A 24,830-nucleotide genomic window follows, 5' to 3' on the forward strand; every position below is an offset into this window, starting at 1 on the left:
CTCAAATAGATAATATCCTAGTAAACAAATCAAACCTCAACAAAATCAAAAGAATTGAAATTATACCTTGTACCTTCTCAGACCACAAGGCAATAAAGTTGAACTCAGTTCCAACAAAAATTTTCATTCCCACACAAAGACATGGAAACTAAACAACCTTATGCTGAATGACAACTGAGTCAGGATGAGATAAAAAAGGAAATCATTAGCTTCCTTAAGCATACCAACAATGAAGACACAGGCTACCAAAACCTGTGGGACACTGCAAAAGCATTCCTAAGAAGGATATTTAATGTTAGAAGCCTATATCTGAAAAACAGAAAGAGAGCACAGCAACAACCTAATGAATCATCTTAAAGAAATGGGAAAGGAAGAGCAATCTAATCCCAAACTTAGCAGAAGAAAAGAAATAACCAAAATGAAGTAAAAAATTAATGAAATTAAAAACAAAAGAATCATGCAGAAAATTAATCAAACAAAAAGTTGGTTCTTCAAAAGATAAACAAAAGCAATTAACCATTGGCCAGATTAACTAGAAACCAAAAAGTAAAATCTTTAATAACCTACAATAAGGGGTAAATGACAACTGATACCACATAGATACAAGAAGTATCTTTTACTACTATGAAAACCACTGTGCCCAGAAATTCGACAATGTGGACAAATGAACCAATACCTGGAGTCACACCATCTTCCTAGACTTAACCAGGAAGAAATAGAGCTCTTGAACAGTCAAATATCAAGCACTGAGATTGAAGAAACAATAAATGAATAAATAAAAACTTTCAACCAAAAAAAGTTGAAAGACTAGATGGGTTCACATCAGAATTCTAACACACCTTAAATGTTGAGCTTGTACCTATACTGCAGAACCTGTTCCAAAACATTCAGAAGAAAGGAACTTTCACCAACACGTTCTATGAATCAAACATCACCCTGTTTTTAAAACCCGGAAAGGACCCAATTGCAAAGGAAAAATACAGACTAATTTCACTAATGAATATTGATGCAAAAATCCTCAACAAAATCTTAGCTAACAGATCACAGCTACACATTAAAGAAATTATACATCACAATGAAGTGAGATTCATCCCAGGGATGCAAGTCTGATTTTACATACACAAATCCATAACTGTAATTCATCATATCAATAGAATCAAAAACAAAGACCATATGATCCTCTCAATAAATACAGAAAAAGCATTTGATAAAATTCAGCATCCTTTTCAAACAATAACAATTAAGAAAATTGGCATAGGTGACATATTTCCTAAGCAGATTGACAGCATCTATGACTAACCCACAGTTAATATCATACTGAATGTAGTACAACTGAAAATTTTTCCACTTAGAACTGGATCCAGGCAAGGTTGTCCACTATCACCACTACTATTCAACACAGTTCTGGAAGTTCCAGTCAATGCAATCAGACAAGAGAAAAATATAAAATTCATCCAAATGGGGGCAGAAGAGGTCAAACTCTTACTCTTTGCTGATGATATGATCTTATACTTAGAAAACCCCAGAGACTCAACTGCAAAACTAGAAGTAATCAAGAAATACTGTAATGTCTCTGGATATAAAATCAATGTTCACAAATCAGTGGCCTTTGTATATATCAATGACAGCCAAGTTGAGAAGCAAAACAAGGACACAATTCCCTTCACAGTAGCTTCAAAGAAAATGAAATACTTAGGAATATACCTAGCAAAAAAGGTGAAGACTCTTTACAAAGAGAATTATGAAGCCCTAAGAAAAGGAATAAGACATTACCAAATTGAAGAACATACCATGCTCTTGGCTAGGAAGAATCAATACTGATAAAATATCTCCACTACCCAAATTAATCTACAGATTCAATGCAATCCCAACCCCAACATCATACTTTGGAGAACTGGAAAAAATACTACTTTATTTTGTATGGAATTGAAAACAACCCCATATAGCCAAGACAATTCTTAGTAATAAAAACAAAGTTGGAAGCATCACTCTATCAGACTTCAGGTTATATTACAAATCCACAGTGATAAACATAGCATGGTTTTGGCTCAAAAATAGAGATATAACATATGAAACAGAATAGAAAACCAAGAGATGAAAACAGTTTCTAATTGTCATCTTATCTTTGATAAACCAAACAAAAGCATACAGTGAGGAAAAGAAATGATAATAAAATGCAAAAGACTGAAAGTGAACGCATACTTTTCACCACAAAAATTGACTCAAGATGGATAAAATATTTAAATCTGAGGCATGAAATAAAAATCTTAGAAGAAATTGTGTGGAAAACTCTTGAAGATGTTTGACTGGAGAAAGATTTTTTTACAAAGACTTTAGCAGCCATCACAACAACAACAACAAAAATTAACAAATGAGACTTAATTAAGCCGCAAATCTTCTGAACAGATAAGCATACAACAAGTAAACCAGAAAGACAACCTTCAGAATGGGAAAAGGTATTTTCCTGGTATGAATCTGACAAAGAATTGAAAAGTAGAATCTACAGACAATTCAAATTAATCAACAAAAAAAGAACAAACAATCCCATCTACCACTGGCAAGAGATGTGAACAGAAACTTCTCTGAGGAAGACAGTTGAACGGTTTCCAAACGTTTGAAAAAATGCTCATCTTCCCTGATCCTCAGAGAAATGCAAATCAAAACTCAGATATCACTTAGCCCCATTGAGAATGGCCCGTATCACAAAGTCTCAAAGCTGCAGATGCTGGCAAGGATGTAGATAGAAGGGAACACTTTGTACTGTTGGTGCAGCAAATTAATACAATCTTTTTGGAAGAAAGTGTGGAGAATCTTCAAAACACTCAAATTAGAGCTCCCGTTTTATCACACAATCCCATTACTAGGCATCTACTCAGAAGAAAAAAAATCATTTTATCATAAGGACATTTGCACTAGATTGTTTATCACAGCTCAATTTACAAATCACCAAAATGTGGAAACAACCTAAATGCCCACCAAGCCAGGAATAGATTAACAAGTTGTGGTATATGAATACCATGAAATTTTATGTAGCAATTAAAAAAGGACAGAGACTGGGCGGCGCCTGTGGCTCAGTCGGTAGGGCGCCGGCCCCATATACTGAGGGTGGCGGGTTCAAACCCAGCCCCGGCCAAACTGCAACCAAAAAATAGCCGGGCGTTGTGGCGGGCGCCTGTGGTCCCAGCTACTCGGGAGGCTGAGGCAAGAGAATCGCTTAAGCCCAGGAGTTGGAGGTTGCTGTGAGCTGTGTGAGGCCATGGCACTCTACCGAGGGCCATAAAGTGAAGACTCTGTCTCTACAAAAAAAAAAAAAAAAAAAGGACAGAGACTTTACATCTTTTGTATTAACCTGGATGGAGGTAGAATGCATTCTTCTTAGTAAAGAATCCCAAGAAGGAGGAGCAAAAATCCAATGTACTCAATACTAATAGGAAGCCAGTAGAGAATCTAATACATGCCCTCATAAGAGAAAAACTCAATTCAAGGTGGGGGCTGGTGGAATGAAGGAGCGTGGTGAGGGGGGAGGGAGAAGGATGGGTGTGTTCCCACTTAATGGGCACAATGTTAGGGTATATGCACACCTCTTAGGGACAGGATATAATTGTAAGAGGGATTCTTCCTATCAAATGCAAACATTTTAACCTAATTTTTGTACCCTCAATTTAATCTGAAACAATAAAAAAAGTTAGAGTAGCTTTTGAAACTGAAAAAAAAAAAAAAAACAGTTTATGCTGTATCTCAACTGGAAAAATGTATATCCATACAAAAAAAGTTGTGTAAATTTTAGACACTTTTATTCCTCCAATATGAATTTCATGTGAAAATGACACATTCTTCTGTAAATATTACAAAATTTAGAAATAAATCTGATGTGAATTAAAATTAAACTTAAAAGTCAGCAATTTGCAAAGTATTTTTTACTTTATTTTTCCAGCTTGAAAATTAAAGTTATTAATTGAAAATTTTCAATAAAAATAAAAATTAAATTTCTAGGTTTGTTCTGTCTACAAACTCTTTGATCTTCTGGTTTGTCATAAAAGCATATTGAAAGGAACCAAATGAAGCCTAAGACAAAAAATAAAATAAAATAAAGAAGAAGCAGGATAAATGAGTTGCCCTCATCCTCTCCCATCAAAGGGAATAAAGGCATTCAGGATTTCAAGTGATAGGAAGTCAGGAAAAAAATAACCTTTAAAATATAGGAACAAATAAGACTGAGAATTCTGTTTTACAGACTTCTGAAATTTCTTATTCACAGTTCAGGAGTTTACACTTGGGACTGAACAGAACTTATTCTCAGGACTAATGGCCAAATAAATGTCTTCTTATAAAACTGCAAAGTTTCAGCACATTTGTGTTAAACGCCTATTACTGAGTGTCACCACTCAGACCTACACTATACCAAGGAGTGAGCAGGTCAAGACAAAACCAATGTTAAGGCCACCTAAATCTAAAAACAATATTAGAATCCTTAGTAAGAATCACCATCAAAATCAGTTATCCAGAAATAACTATTCCCCACAGTAATGCACATTAATGCATTTTCATACATTGCTTTTATTATTATTATTTTTTTTTACAATCATGGAGTCATTCTGACCTTAATTCTCTTCTTTTTGCAGTTTTCAAACTTTGTTAAGAAATAGAAACTCAAATTTACATTGATTTTATAAAATACACCCCCACTTGTGAAGATATTAAAGGGAAGTGATTTGAAGAAGACCAGAATAAAAATTATATTGACCATGCAGCATTCTTTGAGATTTCTAAAATAGCTTTTACCAATTTCCACTTTCATGAAAGGCATATAAAGAGTTTCTTTTGTTGTCGTTTTTATTGTTGGGGGTTCATTGAGGGTACACAGAACCACGTTACATTAATTTCTTTGGTTAGATTATAGACCCTCTTATAATTGTGTCCTGCCCCCCAAAAGGTGTACCACACCTCTTGTCCTCCCACCTCCTTTCTCCTTCCCTTTCTCTGCTTTTACTGATGCATTCTCTGTCTCTCTCTCTTTCTCATTTCCACCCTATTCCCCTCTCTCTGTAAGATAGTTTTTCTCCCACCCAATGGTATCTAGATAAACAGATATGTGTAAGCCATAATTATCCTATTTTATCCCTATTTTGGTTAGCATTTGTGTTTTAGATCCAGTTTAGGAAATCTTTGCCTACTTCAAAATGATCATGTTTTTTCATATTCCTTCTAAAATCTTTATATTTTCAACTTTTCATACCTAGATTAGAGTCTAACTGGAATTAATGTTTTGTATAAGATAATAGAAAAGGAATAAGTTCCATTTTCCCACATGCTCATCCAATTTACCCAATACTATTGTTAAGTAATAATACTTTCCTCATCACTTTATAATATCACTTTTGCTATCAACCACACATTATGTGTTTAGGAGTCTGTTTTCATGTCTGCCTATTCTGTTACATTGGTCTGCTCTGTCCTTATACTAATAAAACAGTCTTATTTATTAGAGCTTTATATTAGTCTGGCAGAATATTTTCTTAAGCTTGGTTCCTTTTTTATAAAGGGTTCTTCAATACTGTTGACCTTATTAACTTTTCATATATATTTTCTGATAGAATTACCTTAATAAATTCCTTAAGAAAAAAGAAACACCTGCTGGGGATTTTTTTGCTTTTTGTTTCCACATGACATAAGTGTATCACAGAACAAAGCTAAAAAAAGCATTGCTAGAAATACAAAAATATCTAGTGCCCAACCCACAAATGGCAAATTCTCAAAGATATTAAAATAGTTATTACAACTGTAGATCATTTGTTTAAAGTTTTGTAGTGATGAGGAAGATGTAATGAGATTCAAATCAATCATCTAGAGAGAAAAATATGTCTGTGATGAAAATTCTGCTGGATAGACTTAATAGCAGTTAAGACATTACAGGAGAAAAGATTAATGATCTTGAGGAAATAACAGTAAAAAATTCATTACACAGAATTGTCATGAGTGATGGAACAAATTCAAGTATTCCAATTAGTAATGGGAAATTCCAAATATCTTTAAAATTTTAAATTTCTATAAAAACTAGTTGGATGTTTACACTGAAATAATTTCAACACTGTGCAGAGTTTATGACATATGTAAGAGTAAAATTTATAATGAAACTAGCATAAAGACAGAAATCTACTGAAGGCACTTGGAAGGGCAGCCTGGCTGAGAAGACATAGATCTCCTTGTGATTCAGGCAGGTGCAAACCCCTGGAGTAACTGTTTCACTAGGGTCGAACAGAGACCAGGTAAAAACAAGACAGAGCCACTTAGCCCCCCCATACCAAGCAGGTCCCCCGTTTCTCAGGCCATAGCACTGTACGGGTCCTCAGCTAAGCTCCAGGGAAAAAGTTACAGAAACCAGTCCCAGCTTTGGTGCAAAGGGCTGGTTAATCACTACTCCTGGAGCCCCGAACCCAACTTTTCTTTATCCACTCATCTAGTCAAATGGTGTAAAATAATCATGGGGCAGAATCACTGGAAAAACTCTTAGAACATGAATAAACAGAGTAGTTCAACCCCCACAAGGAAAGTTATGGCAGATGTAACTGAAGATCTCATTCAAAAACAGATGGCCTAGATGTCAGAAATCAAATTGCAAACAAAATTAATAGAATGGAGGAAAAGTTGGAATTAGAAATTCAAGGAGCAATTCAAAAGTTGGAATTAGAAATTTGAGGAGCAATTCAAAAGTTGTCTCAAGAATTCAATGAGTTTAAAGACAAAACCACCAAAGATTTTGACATTTTGAAGCAAGGATTTGCAGCCCTCAAAAATCTGAAAAATACAGCAGAATTCCTCAGTAACAGAGTGGAGCAAGCAGAAGAAAGGATTTCTGACATCGAAGACAAAGCTTTTGAATGCTCCCAAACTCTCAAAGAGGAAGAGAAATGGAGAGCAAAAAAGGATCATTCTCTCAGAGAGCTCTGGGATAATTTGAAGAAGGCTAATATCCACCTCATTGAAATCCCTGAAATTGATGAAGTGGCTTCGCAAGGCACAGAGGCTATTCTCCATGTAATTATAAAAGAGAAGTTTCCAGACATGCCAAGAAATTCTGAATTTCAGATAACAGACAGTTTCAGAACCCTAGCATGACTCAACACAAATAAGACATCCCCCAAGCACTTCATACTTAACTTCACTAAAGTTAATATGAAGGAGAATATTCTGAAAGCAGCCAGTTGTAAAAAAACTATAACCTACAAAGGGAAGAATATTAGAATGACTGCAGATCTCTCTGCTGAAAGCTTTCAAGCCAGAAGAGGGTGGTCATCGACTTTTAATCTCCTAAAACAAAATAACTTTCAACCCCGAATCCTGTATCCAGCTAAACCGAGTTTCATATATGATGGAGAAAGTAAATACTTAAATGACATTCACATGTGGAAGAAATTTGCCACAACCAAACCAGCATTTCAGGATATTCTCAGACCTATCCTCCATAATGACCAGCCCAATCCTCTACCACAAAAGTAAACTCACTCAGAAACTTTTGATCAAATTCCAACTTCCACAGTGGTGAAAGAATTAAAAATGTCCACTGGAATTTTGAAAAACTCGATACCCAAAATTTTACCAGGCTTATCAATATTCTCCATTAATGTGAATACCTTAAACTGTCATCTAAAGAGGCACAGGTTGGCTGACTGGATACAAAAACTCAGGCCAGATATTTGCTGCATACAAGAATCTCATCTTACCTTAAAAGATAAATAGAGACTCAGGGTGAAAGGATGGTCATCCATATTTCAGGCCAATGGAAATCAGAAAAAAGCAGGTGTTGCAATTCTATTTGCAGATATGATAGGCTTTAAACCAACAAATTAAGGAAGGACAAGAATGGCCACTTCATATTTGTTAAGGGTAATACTCAATATGATGAGATTTCAATTATTAATATTTATGCACCCAATTAGAATGCACCTCAATTTATAAGAGAAACTCTAACAACTTGGTATCCTCCAGCTCCATAATAATCAGAGATTTTAACACTCCTTTGGCAGTGTTGGATAGATCGTCCAACAAGAAGCTGAGCAAAGAAATTTCAGATTTAAACCTAACCATCCAAAATTTGGATTTATCAGACATCTACAGAACATTTCATCCCAACAAAACTTAATACACAGACTTCTCATCAGCCCACGGAACATACTCCAAAATTGATCACGTCTTAGGTCACAGGTCTAACCTCAGTAAATTTAAAAGAATAGAAATTATTCCTTGCATCTTCTCAGACCACCATGGCATAAAAGTTGAACTCAGTAACAACAGGAATCTGCATACTCATACAAAAACATAGAAGTTAAATAACCTTATGCTGAATGATAGCAGGGTCAGAGATGAGATTAAGAAGGAAATTGCCAAACTTTTGGAACAAAATGACAATGAAGACACAAATTATCAGAACCTCTGGGATACCACAAAGGCAGTCCTAAGAGGGAAATTTATAGCACTGCAAGCCTTCCTCAAGAGAATGGAAAGAGAGGAAGTTAACAACTTAATGGGACATCTCTAGCAACTTGAAAAGAAAGAACATTCCAACCCCAAATCCAGTAGAAGAAAAGAAATAAAAATTAAAGCAGAATTAAATGAAATTGAAAACAAAAGTATTAGACAACAAATCAATAAATCAAAAAGTTGGTTTTTTGAAAAGATCAATAATATAGATAAAACTTTGGCCAACCTAAACAGGAAAAAGGAGTAAAATCTGTAAATGCATCAATCAGAAATGACAAAGACGAAATAATGACAGACTCCTCAGAAATTAAAAAAATCCTTAATGAATATTACAAGAAACTTTATTCTCAGAAATATGAAAATCGGAAGGAAATTGACCAATACGTGGAAGCACGTTACCTTCCAAGACTTAGGCAGAATCAAGTGGAAATGATGAACAGGCCTATATCTAGTTCTGAAATAGCATCAACCATACAAAATCTCCCTAAATAGAAAAACCTGGGACCAGATAGCTTCACATCATAATTCTACCAAACCTTTAAAGAGGAACTACTACCTATATTACTCAACTTGTTCCAAAATATAGAAAAAGAGGAATACCCAACACGTTCTATGAAGCAAACATCACCCTGATCCCCAAACCAGGAAAAGACCCAACAAGAAAAGAAAATTATAGACCAATATCACTAATGAATATAGATGCAAAAATATTCAACAAGATCCTAACAAACAGGATGCAGCAACACATCAAACATATTATACATCATAACCACATCAGTTTTATCCCAGGTTCTCAAGGTTGGTTAAATATACATAAATCTATCAATATAATTCAGCACATAAACAAATTAAAAACAAAGACCATATGATTCTCACAATTGATGCAGAAAAAGCTTTTAATAATCTCCAGCATCCCTTTATGATCAGAACACTTAAGAAAATTGGTATAGAAGGGACATTTCTTAACTTATAGAGGCCATCTACAGGAAACCCACAGCCAATATCATATTGAATGGAGTTAAATTAAAACATTTCCACTCAGATCAGGAACCAGGCAAGGTTGCCCATTGTCTCCACTGCTCTTTAACATTGTAATGGAAGTTTTAGCCATTGCAATTAGGGAAGAAAAGGCAATCAAGTGTATCCATATAGGGTCAGAAGAGATCAAACTTTCGCTGTTCACAGATGATATGATTGTATATCTGGAAAACACCAGGGATTCTACTACAAAACTCTTAGAAATGATCAAAGAATAAAGCAGCATCTCAGCTTACAAAATCAACATTCATAAATTGGTAGCCTTTATATATACATATAGTCAAGCTGAAAAAACAGTTAAGGACTCTATTTCATTCACTGTAGTGCCAAAGAATATGAAATATTTGGGAGTTTATCTAACAAAGGACGTGAAAGATCTCTATAAAGAGAACTATGAAACTCTAACAAAAGAAATAGTTGAAAATGTTAACAAATGGAAAAACATACCATGCTCATGGCTGGGAAGAATCAACATTGTCAAAATGTCCATACTACTCAAAGCAATATACAATTTTAATGCAATCCCATTAAAGCTCCACTGTCATACTTTAAAGATCTTGAAAAAATAATATTTGGTTTTATATGAAATCAGAACAAACCTTGAATAGCTAAGACATTACTCAGAAATAAAAACATCTGGAGATCTCCCTGCCTCTGTGCAGAGCCCTTCTCCTGGCCAGAGACTGCTGGAGCCTTGGGCTGTCTGTGTCAAAGTCACTGGGCGCCATGCACTCCCAGAACCATATGCACCACCTCCCACCACGTTGCTTGATCCGGGTGTGTCACAGCCAGAGCTGCTTCCACAACCAGAACTCCCTATCTGGGGCAGCCCCAGAGGAACTACATAGGGTCACTCCCTACAAAGATCCAGCAACAATAGAGTGATTCCCCTGGGGTCTCATCTTGGAGAGACACCTCCCCAACTCTGACGATGGCCAGAGGCAATGCGAAAAACAACCATGAGGTGAAATCGACAGAAAAACTTTGGCAATATAATAATCAGAGTAGATCAACTCACCCAAGGAACAATGGGGTAGACACAGCACAAGATCCCATGCACAAATAAATAGCTGAGATGTCAGAAATCGAATTTAGAATCTGGATAGCAAATAAGATCGAATTAGAATTCCAAGTAGTAACCCAAAAGGTATCTCAAGAATTCAATGAATTCAAAGCCCAAATCACCAAAGATTTTGACACATTGAGACAAGAAGTTTCAGCCCTCAAAAATCTGAGAAACACAGTAGTAGAATCCCCCAGTAACAGAATGGAGCAAGCAGAAGAAAGTATTTCTGACATTGAAGACAAAGGTTTTGAATGCTCCCAAACTCTCAAAGAGGAAGAGAAATGGAAGGCAAAAACAGATCACTCTCTCAGAGAGCTCTGGGATAATTCAAAGAAAACCAATATTCATCTTATAGAGATCCCTGAAAGTGATGAAGTGGCTTCACAAAGCACAGAGTCTCTGAAATTATGAGATTATGAAAGAGAACTTTCCAGACATGCCAAGAGATTCTGAATTTGAGATAGCTAACAGTTTCAGAATTCCAGCACTACTCAACCCAAATAAGACATTCCCCCAGACACATCATAATCAATTTCACTAAAGTTAATATGAAGGAGAAAATTCTGAAAGCAGCCAGATGAAAGAAAACCATCACCTACAAGGGGAAGAATATTAGCATAACTGCACATCTCTCTGCTAAAACCTTTGAAGCTAGAAGAGGATGGTCATCGACTTTTAATTTCCTAAAACAAAATAATTTTCAACCCAGGATCCTGTACCCAGCTAAACTGAGTTTCATTTAGGATGGAGAAATTACATACTTCAATGACATTCACATGTTGAAGAAATTTTCCATAACTAAACCAGCTCTCCAGGATATTCTCAGACCTATCCTCCATAAAGACCAGCATAATCCTCCACCACAAAGTAAATCCATCCAGAAAATTGTTATCAAATTAGAACTTCCACAGTCGCAAAAGGATTGAAAATGTCCACTGGACTCTCAAAAGGCTTATCAATATTCTCAATTAATGTGAATGGTTTAAATTGTCCTCTAAAGAGGCACAGGTTGGCTGACTGGATACAAAAACTCAAGCCAGATATCTGCTGCATATAAGAATCGCATCTTACATTAAAAGACAAATATAGACTCAAGGTGAAGGGATGGTCATCTATATTCCAGGCAAATGGAAAGCAGAAATACTGCTTGCAGATGCAATAGGCTTTAAACCAACCAAAATAAGGAAGGATAAGGATGGACACTTCATATTTGTTAAAGGTAATATTGAAAATGATGAAATCTCAATTATTAATATTTATGCATCCAACCAGAATGCACCTCGATTTATAAGAGAAACTCTCACAGACATGAGCAACTTGATTTCCTCCAGTTCCATAGTAGTTGGAGATTTTAACACCCCTTTAGCAGTGCTGGATAGATCCCCAATAAGAAGCTAAGCAAAGAAATCTTAGATTTAAACTCAACCATTCAACATCTGGTTTAACAGACATCTGCAGAACATTTCATCCCAACAAAACTGAATACACATTCTCCTCATCAGCCCACGGAACATACTCCAAAATCAACCATATCCTAGGCCACAAATCTAACCTCAGCAAATTTAACAAAATAGAAATTATTCCTTGCATCTTCTCAGACCATCATGGAATAAAAGTTGAACTCAATAACAACAGGAACCTGTCTACCCATACAAAAACATGGAAGCTAAACAACCTTATGCTGAAAGATAGATGGGTTATAGACTAGATTAAGAAGGAAATCACCAATTTTTTTGGAACAAAACAACAATGAAGACACAAATTATGAAAACCTCTGAGATACTGCAAAGGCAGTCCTAAGAGGGAAATTTATATCACTGCAAGACTTTCTCAAGAAAACGGAAAGGGAGGAAGTTAATAACTTAATGGGACATCTCAAACAACTGGAGAAGGAAGAACACTGCAACCCCAAACCCAGCAGAACAAAAGAAATAACCAAAATTAGAGAAGAATTAAATGAAATTGAAAACAACAGAAATATACAAAAGATCAATAAATCCGAAAGTTGGTTTTTTGAAAAGATCAATAAAATAGATAAACCTTTGGCCAACCTAACTTTACTCTTTTAAAAAAGAGTAAAATCTCTAATTTCATCAATCAGAAATGGTAAAGATGAAATAACAACAGACCCCTCAGAAATTTTCAAAAAATTTTCAAAAAATCCTTAATGAATACTACAAGAAACTCTACTCTCAGAAATATGAAAATCTGAAAGAAATCGACTAATACCTGGAAGTATGCTGCCTACCAAGACTTAGCCTGAATGAAGTGGGAATGTTGAACAGGCCTATATCAAGTTCTGAAATAGCATCAACTATACAAAATCTCCCTAAAAAGAAAAGCCCAGGACCAGATGGCTTTATGTCAGAATGCTACCAAACCTTCAAACAACTACTACCTGTATTACTAAACCTGTTCCAAAATATACACAAAGAAGGAATATTACCCAACACATTCTACGAAGCAAACATCACCTGGATCCCCAAACCAGGGAAAGACCCAACAAGAAAAGAAAATTATAGACCAATATCACTAATGAATATTGATGGTAAGATACTCAATAAGATCCTAACAAACAGAATCCAACAACACATCAAAATAATTATACACCACGACCAAGTGGATTTATCCCAGGGTCTCAAGGCTGGTTCAATATATGTAAATCTATAAATGTAATTCAGCACATAAACAAACTAAAAAATAAAGACCATATGATTCTGTTAATTGATGCAGAAAAAGCTTTTGATAATATCCAGCATCCCTTCATGATCAGAACACCTAAGAAAATTGGTATAGAAGGGACATTTCTTAAATTAATAGAGGCCATGTATAGCAAACCCACAGCCAATATCGTATTACATGGAGTTAAATTGAAATTTCCACTCAGATCAGGAACCAGACAAGGTTGCCCATTGTCTCCATTGCTCTTTAACATTGTAATGGAAGTTTTAGCCATTGCAATTAGGGAAGAAAAGGCGATCAAGGGGGTCAGAAGAGATCAAACTTTCACTCTTTGCAGATGATATGATCGTATATCTGGAAAACACTAGGGATTCTACTACAAAACTTTTAGAAATGATCAAGGAATACAGCAATGTCTCAGGCTACAAAGTCAACACCCATAAATCTATAGCCTTTATATATACCAACAATAACCAAGCTGAAAAAAACAGTCAAGGACTCTATTCCTTTCACAGCAGTGCCAAAGAAGATGAAATATTTGGGAGTATACTTAAAAAGGACGTGAAAGATCTCCACAAGGAGAACTATGAAACTTTAAGAAAAGAAATAGCTGAAGATGTTAACAAATGGAAAAACATACCATGCTCATGGCTGGGCAGAATCAACATAGTTAAAATGTCTATAATACCCAAAGCAACATATAATTTTAATGCAATTCCTATTAAAGCCACATTGGCATATTTTAAAGATCTTAAAAAATAATACTTTGTTTTATATGGAATCAGAAAAAACCTCGAATAGCAAAAACATTACTCAGCAATAAAAACAAAGCAGGAGGAATCACGCTACCAGACCTGAGACTGTACTATAAATTGATAGTGATCAAAACAGCATGGTATTGGCACAAAAACAGAGAAGTAGATGTCTGGAACAGAATAGAGAACCAAGAGATGAATCCAGCTACTTACCGTTATTTGATCTTTGACAAGCCAATTAAAAACATTCAGTGGGGAAAAGATTCCCTGTTTAATAAATGGTGCTGAATAAACTGGCTGGCAACCTGTAGAAGATTGAAACTAGACCCACACCTTTCACCATTAACTAAGATAGACTCTCACTGGATAAAAGATTTAAACTTAAGACATGAAACTATAAAAATACTTGAAGAAAGTGCATGGAAAACTCTTGCGGAAATCAGTCTGGGCAAATATTTTATGAGGAGGACCCCCGGGCAATTGAAGCAGCTTCAAAAATACACTACTGGCACCTGATTAAACTAAAAAGCTGCTGCACAGCCAAGAACACAGTAAGTAAAGCACGCAGACAGCTCTCAGAATAGGAGAAGATATTTGCAGGTTATGTCTCTGACAAGTGTTTAATAACCAGAATCCACAGAGAACTCAAATGTATAAGCAAGAAAATAACAAGTGACCTCATCTCAGGCTGGACAAGAGACTTGAAGAGAAACTTCTCTGAAGAATACAGGCACATGACCTACAGACATATGAAAAAATGCTCATCATCCTTAATCATCCGAGAAATGTAAATCAAAACTACTTTGAGATTTCATCTAACTCCATTAAGATTAGCCCATATCACAAAATCCCAAGACCAGAGATGTTGGCGTGGATGTGGAGAAAAGGGAACACTTCTACACTGCTGGTGGGAATGCAAATTAATACATTTCTTTTGGAAAAATGTTTGGAGAATGCTTAGAGATCTAAAAATAGATCTGCCATTCAATCCTATAATTCCTCTACTAGGTATATACCCAGACTACCAAAAATCACATTATAACAAAGACATCTGTACCAGAATGTTTATTGCAGCCCAATTCATAATTGCTAAGTCATGGAAGAAGCCCAAGTGTCCATCAATCCACAGATGGATTAATAAATTGTGGTATAATAAAATGTGGAATGTTATGCAGCCTTAAAGAAAGATGGAGACTTTACCTCTTTCATGTTTACATGGATGGAGCTGGAATATATTCTTCTTAGTAAAGTATCTCAAGAATGGAAGAAAATGTATCCAATGTACTCAGCCCTTCTATGAAACTAATTTATGGTTTTCATATGAAAGCTATAACCCAGTTATAACCTAAGAATAGGGGGAAGGTGGCGAGGGAGGGGAGAGAGTGGGGAGGATGGGCAGAGGGAGGATGATTGGTGGGATTTCACCTACAGTGCATCTTACAAGGGTACAAGTGAAACTTAGTAAATGTGGAATATAAATGTCTTAACACAATAACTAAGAAAATGCCAGGAAGGCTATGTTAACCAGTGTGATGAAAAAATGTCAAATGGTATATAAAACCAGTGTATGGTGTCCCATGATTGCATTAATGTACACAGCTATGATTTAATTAAAAAATATAATAAAAGGATGGAAAAAGATGTGTCATGGTAATACTAATTAAAAGAAAGCTAGAATAGCTACATTTATGTTAAATTTCAGATCCGAGAATGTAATTGGAGATAAAAAAAAACCGCTATATTCTAACAACACAGTGATTAAATATTATATACCTAAAAGTGGATCTTCAAAATACCAAAGCAAAAACAGATCTGCAAGGGCTTCAAGGAGAAATAGACAAACCTGCAATTGCAGTCAGAGACTTCAATACTCTTCTTTTAATAACTGGTTCAGCAAGTTGGCAAAAACTGAAAAATTAGTAAGGCTATAAAAGACATGGACACCGTCAGTCCACTTGATTGACACTTCCAGAATATTCCACCCAACGGGAGCAGAAGATATGTTCTTCTGAGGGCAGTTGACAGTGTCTCAGAGTGGACTACACCTGACCCATAAAATAAGTAACAACACAGTTAAAATCATTCAAGAGTGTTCTTTTACTCCAGTGGAAGTAACTTAGAAATCAATAAGAGCAAGATCTCCAGAAAAGTCCCAAATATTTCAAAATTAAATAACAAATTTCTAAGTCACTCATGAGGAAAAGAATACATAAAAGGGAAGTTATATGTAGTTTAGTAGTATCTTCCACCACCAACCCCTTTAATCAAATAATGGTGAGGATGCAGAGAAGTGAGCCCTTTCTATTTGGGGGATAGTAATTTTAAAAACCCTTCTGCTTGGTAATTGGCAACATACATGAAAAGAGTTGTCACTGTCAACACACTTTGATCCAGAATGATTTTTTAATAGATTTACTTTAATTAAATCATTATATATATATATATATAATGAGCAAACCTATAAATAGATACATATATATAAAATTGTTGCTTTGAGAATGTTCAAAAAGTGAAAATGTTTTAAGCTGAATAAAAATAATAATTGAAATTGATTGGACCTCACCAAGATAGTACTTAGGAGGAAGCGGGGAACGATTCTTGGCTCATTTTGGAGCCCAAACTACCCTGATACCAAAATTAGACAAAGATAACTAAAAGAAACCTCACACCAATATTCTTCAGGAACACAGAATCAGTGATACTTTTTAAATTATAGCATAATTCGTCCAATACCTAAAAAAGGATAATAAACCGTAATCAAGGCGGATTTATCTCAGTAATTCACAGTTCATCTAACACTCAAAAAACAATATATGAAATCCATCCTATCTTTACTTTAAAAAGATGGAAAACAATATAATCATGTCTATAGATATCAAAATATTTGTCAGAATTTAATATCCATTACTGAAAACAACTGTTAACAAACTGAGAGAAATAGGAAACTTCCTTCACTCTTTAATTGGCATTAATGAAAAACCTACAGTTAAATAGTGGAATATTTTTACAGATAGTATGTGGTAAATCAAAGATGCATTTATAATCCCCAGATCAAATGCTAATAGTAGCATAAAGCAGAGAGCGTCTTTTTAACAAACAATGCTGGAAAAACATTGTTTCAATATGGAAAAGTCATGAATCTCGATCCTTATCTGCCACAAACTAAGAGAGGGAGGAATCTGGCTGCTGTCTGTTTTATGTGGCTTAGAAGCTAGCAATGGATTGAAAAAAAAAAAACAATTAAAAGAATTGCATTTTGTAACATACGCAAATTATATGATATTGAAATTTCAGTGTCCATAAGGTAAGCTCTTTGGAATACAGCTTCTGCACTGCAATGGGAGTCAGGACAAAGACTGCATGATGGACAAAACTAAAATGTTTACTACATGGCCCTTTACTTTTCTGACCTTTTCTATAAACAAGAATTGGTAGGAGACATAAAAACTCTTGGAAAATCAAAAAAATAGAACTCTAAAGCTTCTAGAAGGAAGCGTAGCAAACTCTCTTCATGATCATGGGATAGGCAAAGATTTCTTAAAGAGGATAAAGAATGTTTGAACCATAAAAAAGTAAGTCATTATCAAAACTTAAAAAAATTCATCAAAATATATCATTAATATTAAGACAAAATAAGTTATATCTGAAACAGTTGGAACCATAATAGAAGGAATCCCTCCACATCAATCATAAAAAAGACAATTCAGCAAAAATAAAAAGTAAAAGAGTTGACCAGGGTCTTAAAAACAAAAACAAAAACAAAAAAAAAAAGGAGAAAATATATTAGTAGGCAGTTTCCTCTTCATGAAACTAATGAGTTTATTTCTCCAGTTTAGAAGCTGTTTTTGCTGCTAGAACTCCACTGTCAGCCCCTGCCAAGAATTAACCTTTAGTTAGAGAGTGCCCATTCCCAGGGTAGCTGTCATTTACTGACTAACTAGTACTCTCTATACCACTAATTGACAAGATTTAGAATTTGTACTTCACTGTTTGGAAAAATGTTTGTTTCGTACCTCCTCCCCTACCATATGCAAAAGTTGACTCTCTGGCAATTTTCTTATCATCTGCAAGTCAGAATTCCACAGGGTGGGCAAACACAGCAGAGTTGATGCAACAGCCTGGGAAAGAGACAGCTGCAGTTGTGTTTGTGCTGGGCGGAGTGGTGGCCCTCTGTCTCCCATGCCTGAGAGATATAAGGACGGGTGCTCCACCACCTTCCCATCACTCCTCACCACCATGAACACACTCCTGATCCTAGCCTTTGTGGGTGCTGCTGGTGAGTTCCAGGCCTTGCCTCAGGCCACACCACCCCCTTCCTGGCAGATACGCGCTCTGCTATTCCTGCTGCCTGTCCGGCCCTTCCATTTCACCTGTGCCATGGGCTGTCTGTCAGCCTCAGCTCTCTCACCTCCTCCCTGATTCCTCTCCCACCACCATCATTCGTACAGAGGTGGGGGAAGCTTGAGAGGGGAACCAGGTGGAGATGCCATGCCAGCAAACCACCAGCTGCAGGCTGGGCTCAGGCAGCTCTGGGGCAGTATACATGGCTATGCAGAGACTGGGCAGCCACTTCCTGTGGCACACCCTGTGGCAAGCAGCACCTGCTCCCTTTCCTGACACCTCTGTGCTTGCTAAAGAGCCCCCATGAGCAGGAACCAGGCACAGGGCTGACAGTTCCAGCCCCAACATCCTTCTAATCTCGCTTCTCCCTTTCTATGCCTACTCAAGTTGCTTTCCCCATTGACGATGATGACAAGATCGTCGGGGGCTACACCTGTGCGGAGAATTCAGTACCCTACCAGGTGTCTCTGAACTCCGGCTACCATTTCTGTGGAGGCTCCCTTATCAACAACGAGTGGGTGGTGTCAGCAGCTCACTGCTACAAGTCGTAAGTTCTGGGCCCCTGTTTGCAAAGTCCACAGCTCAGGTCCTTCAGAGCACAGAGGCTGCCAGGTCAGGAGAGATGGAGGGGAATAGTTATGGAGGAGGGAAGCCAGTGACAGTAGCTGCTGTGCAGAGCCAAGGGTGAAGAAGGGACCTCTGGGAAGCCTTCCACAACCAAACAATTCCATGCAACAACAATGGCCATGGGTCATAAAAGCAGACAGGCATTATTTGGGGTAGGTAAGGGTCAGTGGGAAAGTATTTTTAGTCACTTGGCTGCACATTAAAAACACATAAGAACTAACACTGGGAGGCTGAGGCAGGTTGATCCCTGAGCTAAGGAGTTCGAGACCAGCCTGAGCAAGAGTGAGACCCCATCTCTTACAAAAAAAAAATCTAGCCAGGCATTGTGGTGGGTGCCTGTGGTCTCAATTACTCAGCAAATTGAGGCAAGGGGATTGCTTAAGCCCAAGAGTTTGAAGTTGTTGTAAGCTATGGATCCATGGAACTTTACTGAGGGTAACAAACTGAGATTATGTCTCAAAACAAACAAACAAACAAACAAACAAACAAACAAAAACATAAGAAATAGAAGGAAAAAAATAGTCATGTATGGGTCTTATCCCAGGGCCATTAACTCATAATATTCATGAAGAGGCTGTGAACATGGTCTTTCATGCTCTCTACCTCTGGAATTCTGCATTACAGACAGAGCTGACAACCACTGCCTGCATGGAGGGTTCTCAAGCCAGAGAGTGCATCAGAGCCACCCAGGGGGCTTGTTAAAACAAATCTCAGGGTCCCATCCTCAAAGTCCTATGGAGGAGGCTGGGGAAGGACCAAGATTTGTATTTCTAACAATTTCTAAAAAGTTCCCAGGTGACACTGATGTTGCAGGTCCTGGGCCACACTGGGAGGGGTCTAGATGTGGTCATGCAGAAAGGCGGTGCTCAGCAGGCAGAGAAGAGAGGTAGTAGAAGCCAGTCTGTAGGGAGCAAGGGCAGAAAAAAAAAATGGGAAGCTTTAAGCGGCTCTTCTAATCCCATAGCAATGGGTGCCCAAGGGGTTGTAGGAAAGGAGACTGGGGATGCAGACAGAGGGGCAGCCCCAAATGGATCCCTTCACTCATCACACCCCACCAGCTCCCACCGCTGACCCAGGTCTCACACCTGCACTGACACTAGGGTGCTGCCACACACCCCACCCTGAGCGGAGCAGTGAGCGGGAGCACGAGAACTCTGGGGACAGCAGGCAGGGGGCATCAGGCCTTCAGAACACCTCCCATCCCTACAGTCGCATCCAAGTGAGGCTGGGAGAGCACAACATTGAAGTTGTGGAAGGCAACGAACAGTTCATCAACTCGGCCAAGGTCATCCGCCACCCCAAGTACAACAGCTGGACCATCGACAATGACATCATGCTGATCAAACTGGCCTCGCCTGCAACCCTCAGCACCCGGGTGGCCTCCATATCCCTGCCCAGTGCCTGTGCGCCCGCCGGGACCGAGTGCCTCATCTCTGGCTGGGGCAACACCCTGAGCAATGGGGGTAAGTCCAGACCTCTGCCCTCCCAGCACCCTCTGTCTTCATGTTCTCCAGAACCAACCACAGCCCTGAACTGGAGCCCTTTTACTTCCAGGCTGAAAATACATTTCTAGTGTCCACTACACACAAGGTTCCAGACCAGGTGCCTAAGAGATGCAAGGTCTAGAGCAAGTGGCTTCTAGAATCCAGAGAGACAACAAATTGTCACTTTGCCATGATCTCGTCTGAAACTCATAGTCAGTCCCTCCTTGTTTTTTGCTCTGGCTTGTGTTTCAGGGGCCTTTCTTGTAGCAGGCCTCAGGGTCAGCGGTAGGTAACTGTCCCCCCAACTCTGGCCTGAGTTAATTTCTCCTTTCTTTGATCTCTTCCTGATTCTCAAAGCCAACTACCCAGACCTGCTGCAGTGCCTGAATGCCCCCCTGCTGAGTGACGCTGAGTGCAAGGCCTCCTACCCTGGGGAGATCACCAGCAACATGATCTGTGCCGGCTTCCTTGAGGGAGGCAAGGATTCCTGCCAGGTGATTTGACCCCTTTCCACTGTGAGAAACCACCCATAGGCCAGTGGCATCTGGGAGCCAGATTTGAACACTCAAGTTTTGGGGGCTGAGAAAGCTCCATGTAGTGGCCCCTAGAGAAGTGAGGAAGACTTGTCTGGTTCAAGTGCTGTCTCCTTAGTAAGAATAGGGAATGGGCCATGGAGACAGGGTGTGGAGCACACAGCTGACTGGAGTGGGGCCTTTTAAAGTTCAGAGTGAGTGTAGCTATCTACATTCCTCCTCATCTCTGTCTTCATACACTTTGTCCTTTCTTCTCCCCAGGGTGACTCTGGTGGCCCTGTGGCCTGCAATGGAGAGCTCCAGGGAATCGTCTCCTGGGGCTACGGCTGTGCCCAGAAGGACAGGCCTGGAGTCTACACTAAGGTGTGCAACTATGTGGACTGGATTCAGGAAACCATAGCTGCCAATAGCTAAATGTCCCCCAAGTCCCTCCATGGTGACTATGCCAATAAAGATGTGACTTTGTTCTCGCTGCCAGACTCTGTGCCTGTTCCCTCCAGCTCCCTCGCTCTGAGGCCAGTCAGGGCTCTGCCTCCGGGGGCGCCCAGCTCATCTCCCACTTCCCAAATGTCTTCACAGTACACTGAATTAGCCACATATAAAGAGATGGTAATAACCAGAAAGATAACAAGCCAGGTCATGGGGGACTGTTTTCTAGAGAAAAGGGAGATGGTGTGAAAGAAGTTTCTTGATCTTGGTACTTCTGTGGCTCTTGAACGTGCCCCCATGTGCACAGGTTGACTTTGGCATGTAACAACTTACTGCTGCCTTTGCCTATGCTGGATCCTCTTTGCACCCAGATGCCCAGGGCAGACAAGCCCCAGCACTGGTGGCCTTGGCTTCTCTGAACCCCTTTCGCATGTGCCCATGCTAGGCTTGCTCATGTTCCCTCCTGGTAACAGATGGCCTATGTAGAGAAGGGCTCACTGGCCCTTCTGCCTGATGTGGTCCTCGGGTGTCTGGAGGGGAGAGGAGAAACCCTGGGTCTTCATCTTTTATGTTTCTTGGAAATCTGCCCTTTGTTCAACCCACATCATAATACCAGCGTGTACACCCCATCCCTAGAGCTTTATGGACATTTTCACATTCAGTTTTCTCTCCCCTCTGGGGTGGGTTATTATTCCAGCAGCATAGGTAAAAATAGCAGGTTCAGGAAGCTTGGAAGTTTACCCACATGCCACACCCAGCAGATGGTCCAGCTGGGGTTAGACTCCAAAGCCCATGCTCTGTCTGCCCTGTCTCACATCCTGCTATGACTGTGGACTGAGGGATGATGAGTCCATTAGCTCTCATCCTCAGCATCTCTCTTGTGCGCCATCACTGGCATCCAGTTTCCGCCTCCCATGGCTCTGGAGGGGCTCCTCCCAAAGACGCCCATCCACGTGGCATGACTGAATTACTTCTGACCATATTCAAAATAAGATCCAAGCTCCTGGGGAAGTGTAAGAGTCTCCCGGCTCTATTCCTACCCACAGATCCTGCCTAGGGGCTCTCCACACCTCTCTGGACCACTGTCCCCTGCTCAGAGTCCAGGGGGGCCAGCCAGCAAGCCCAGCACCCAGGCCCATCTCTGGACAACCTTCATCCTCCTCAGAAACGCCATTCCAGACTCTTCCTCCTCCCTCATCACTCTGCTGGCCCCACTGGCTCTGCGCCCAGGGCTCAGGGGGTCCTCCTCTGCCCCTGCCTGGTACTGTCCTAGCCATGCTCATACCACATAGGAGCAACCTCTGTGTCCATCTTGTTATTGTCATTCCACTGTGAGCCCTGTGTGGGGAAATCCTGTCTTCCTCACCCTGGTACCTCTAGTAATTAGACAATGCCTGGAATATAAGAAGCACCTAGCAATGGAAGAAATAAAACATGAAGTAGGAGTGGAGGGAAACGTACTGAGAAAAGAAAGAACCTTCCAGAAGAATGGTTCTTAAAGTGTTCCTTAGAGCAGCAGCCCCAGAATGACCTGGGAATTTGGGAGAAAAGCAAATAAGACCCCCACACCTACTGACCCAGATGTTCTGGACAAACTGCATTTTACAAGTCTTCCAGCTTATTCTGATGCATGCTAAGAATGAGAACCACCATGGCAGAGATTTTCCCGAGGCCAGTATTTCTGTGAAAATAATATTAACTGACATTCTCACTGACTCCATCCAGGCACCAGGATAAATCTTTTTTTTTTTTGAGACAGAGCCTCAAGCTATTGCCCTGGGCAGAGTGCCATGGCATCACAGCTCACAGCAACCTCCAACTCCTGGGCTTAGGCGATTCTCTTGCCTCAGCCTCCTGAGTAGCTGAGACTACAGATGCCCGCCACAACATCTGGCTTTTTTTTTTTTTTGCAGTTGTCATTGTTTGGCAGGCCCAGGCCGGATTCGAACCCTCCTGCTCTGGGGTATGTGGCTGGGGCCTTAGCCCCTTGAGCTACAGCCGCCAAGCCAAACAGGATAAATCTTCACGTGTACTCTCTCCTTTGGTCTCACAACAACCCTTCAAGGTGCGTATTACTATTATTATTCTCATTCTATGGATAAGGAGGCTGAGAGTCTAGGAGGCCTGCACCAGGTCTCATGGCCGTAGGGCAGTGCCTGGTGAAAACCTGAGCATTGGGCCCCAGGAGAAGGGTTTCACTGGTCAGGTCCACCCAGGATGTGGTGGCACCTGCCAATTCCCTTCCCCTTCCGATTCCCGATCTTAAGCAAGGTGTGCTGCACTGTGGTTTCAGCTCAGCCTCCTCATGTTTGAACTACTCCTTTTTAGTCTCTTCAGGTTTCAGTTCCACAACTGAGAACACTGAGAGAAAAATTTAGGGAGTCTATTCACAGGCTTAAATGACTATAAGAATTGCACGTGACTAAAATGATTTCTGCGGCTCTTCTCAACACACACCCTGAGAAAGGCACCCTGAGAAAGGGTTTCTCCCTACATCAACCCAGGCAGCCTCTGCACGTTCTTCCCGCCCCTCAAGTGGCCAAGTTCAGGTTGGAGAGATATAGGTCCAAAATGTAAGGAAAGCCTGCCCCCTGCTGCCGACTTGCTGAATAACTCCAATTTGAGACTGCCGAAAAGGTGTGTGTCCCTTGAGGAGAAACATGGCGCATGCGCACTTGGACATAGTGAAACTGGCTCCGTGAGCTTTGGGAGAACCTATGATGCCAAGACTGAGGTGCATTATTATTTGTAAGGCCAGTAGGGATAAGTGCCCCCAGCAAGGTAATTAAAAGGACACTCACTTACAGGTTAAAATGTTGATAGGCAAAAGAGTGAATAAGAAAAACATGAGGAAATAAATCAAAATATACTATGTGTCCCAATAAGGACAGATAATAAAGAAGAGACCTTACCATTGGATAAAATCAATCAACCTTTGGGCTTTTGGTAGAGTATTTTGAGATCTGTCACTATTTATAACAGTAAATAACAGTCTATCCTTTCTTTTTTTTACCTAATTTTTGAAAAGTAATGCCTTTGTACCCTTTCAGTGCTTCTGTACACAGAATCAACTAAACAAAGTATGATGTTTATTTCTCCACTTTTATTATCAAAAGTTAGCATATAGTTATGCGGTTTTGCAGCTTACCATTCTCTAGTTAATAACGTATCTTAGAGAGCTTTCCATAGAAACTGAAAAATGTATTAGTATGAAATATTATTTCATCAGGTCAGCAAACATATCAGGGTATATTTATTCAGTCTCCTACAGATGGGCACTTGAGTTTTTTTCCTATTTTGTCTTGCTATTCTAGATGATGCAAATATTTAATGCATATTTTTCATTAAGAGTATTTACAAGATAAATTCACATAGGTGGGATTTCTGAGGGGAAAAA

The 24,830-nt window shown here is 39.2% G+C and overlaps 1 protein-coding gene and 1 gene segment (V, D, J or C); both read left to right on the plus strand.

Moving 5' to 3' along the window:
* LOC128598243 (T cell receptor beta constant 1-like) overlaps positions 1-24,830 on the plus strand; it is a 232,182-nt gene that overhangs the window by 174,529 nt on the left and 32,823 nt on the right.
* LOC128598249 (trypsin-like) lies at positions 18,706-21,474 on the plus strand. Its single transcript, XM_053608646.1, has 4 exons — positions 18,706-18,907; positions 20,197-20,450; positions 20,829-20,965; positions 21,266-21,474. The coding sequence occupies exons 1-4, from the start codon at positions 18,735-18,737 to the stop codon at positions 21,416-21,418; spliced, it is 717 nt and encodes a 238-aa protein (XP_053464621.1). The 5' UTR covers positions 18,706-18,734; the 3' UTR covers positions 21,419-21,474.

This window comes from Nycticebus coucang, chromosome 11, assembly GCF_027406575.1.
Source record: "Nycticebus coucang isolate mNycCou1 chromosome 11, mNycCou1.pri, whole genome shotgun sequence".
NCBI lineage: Eukaryota > Metazoa > Chordata > Mammalia > Primates > Lorisidae > Nycticebus > Nycticebus coucang.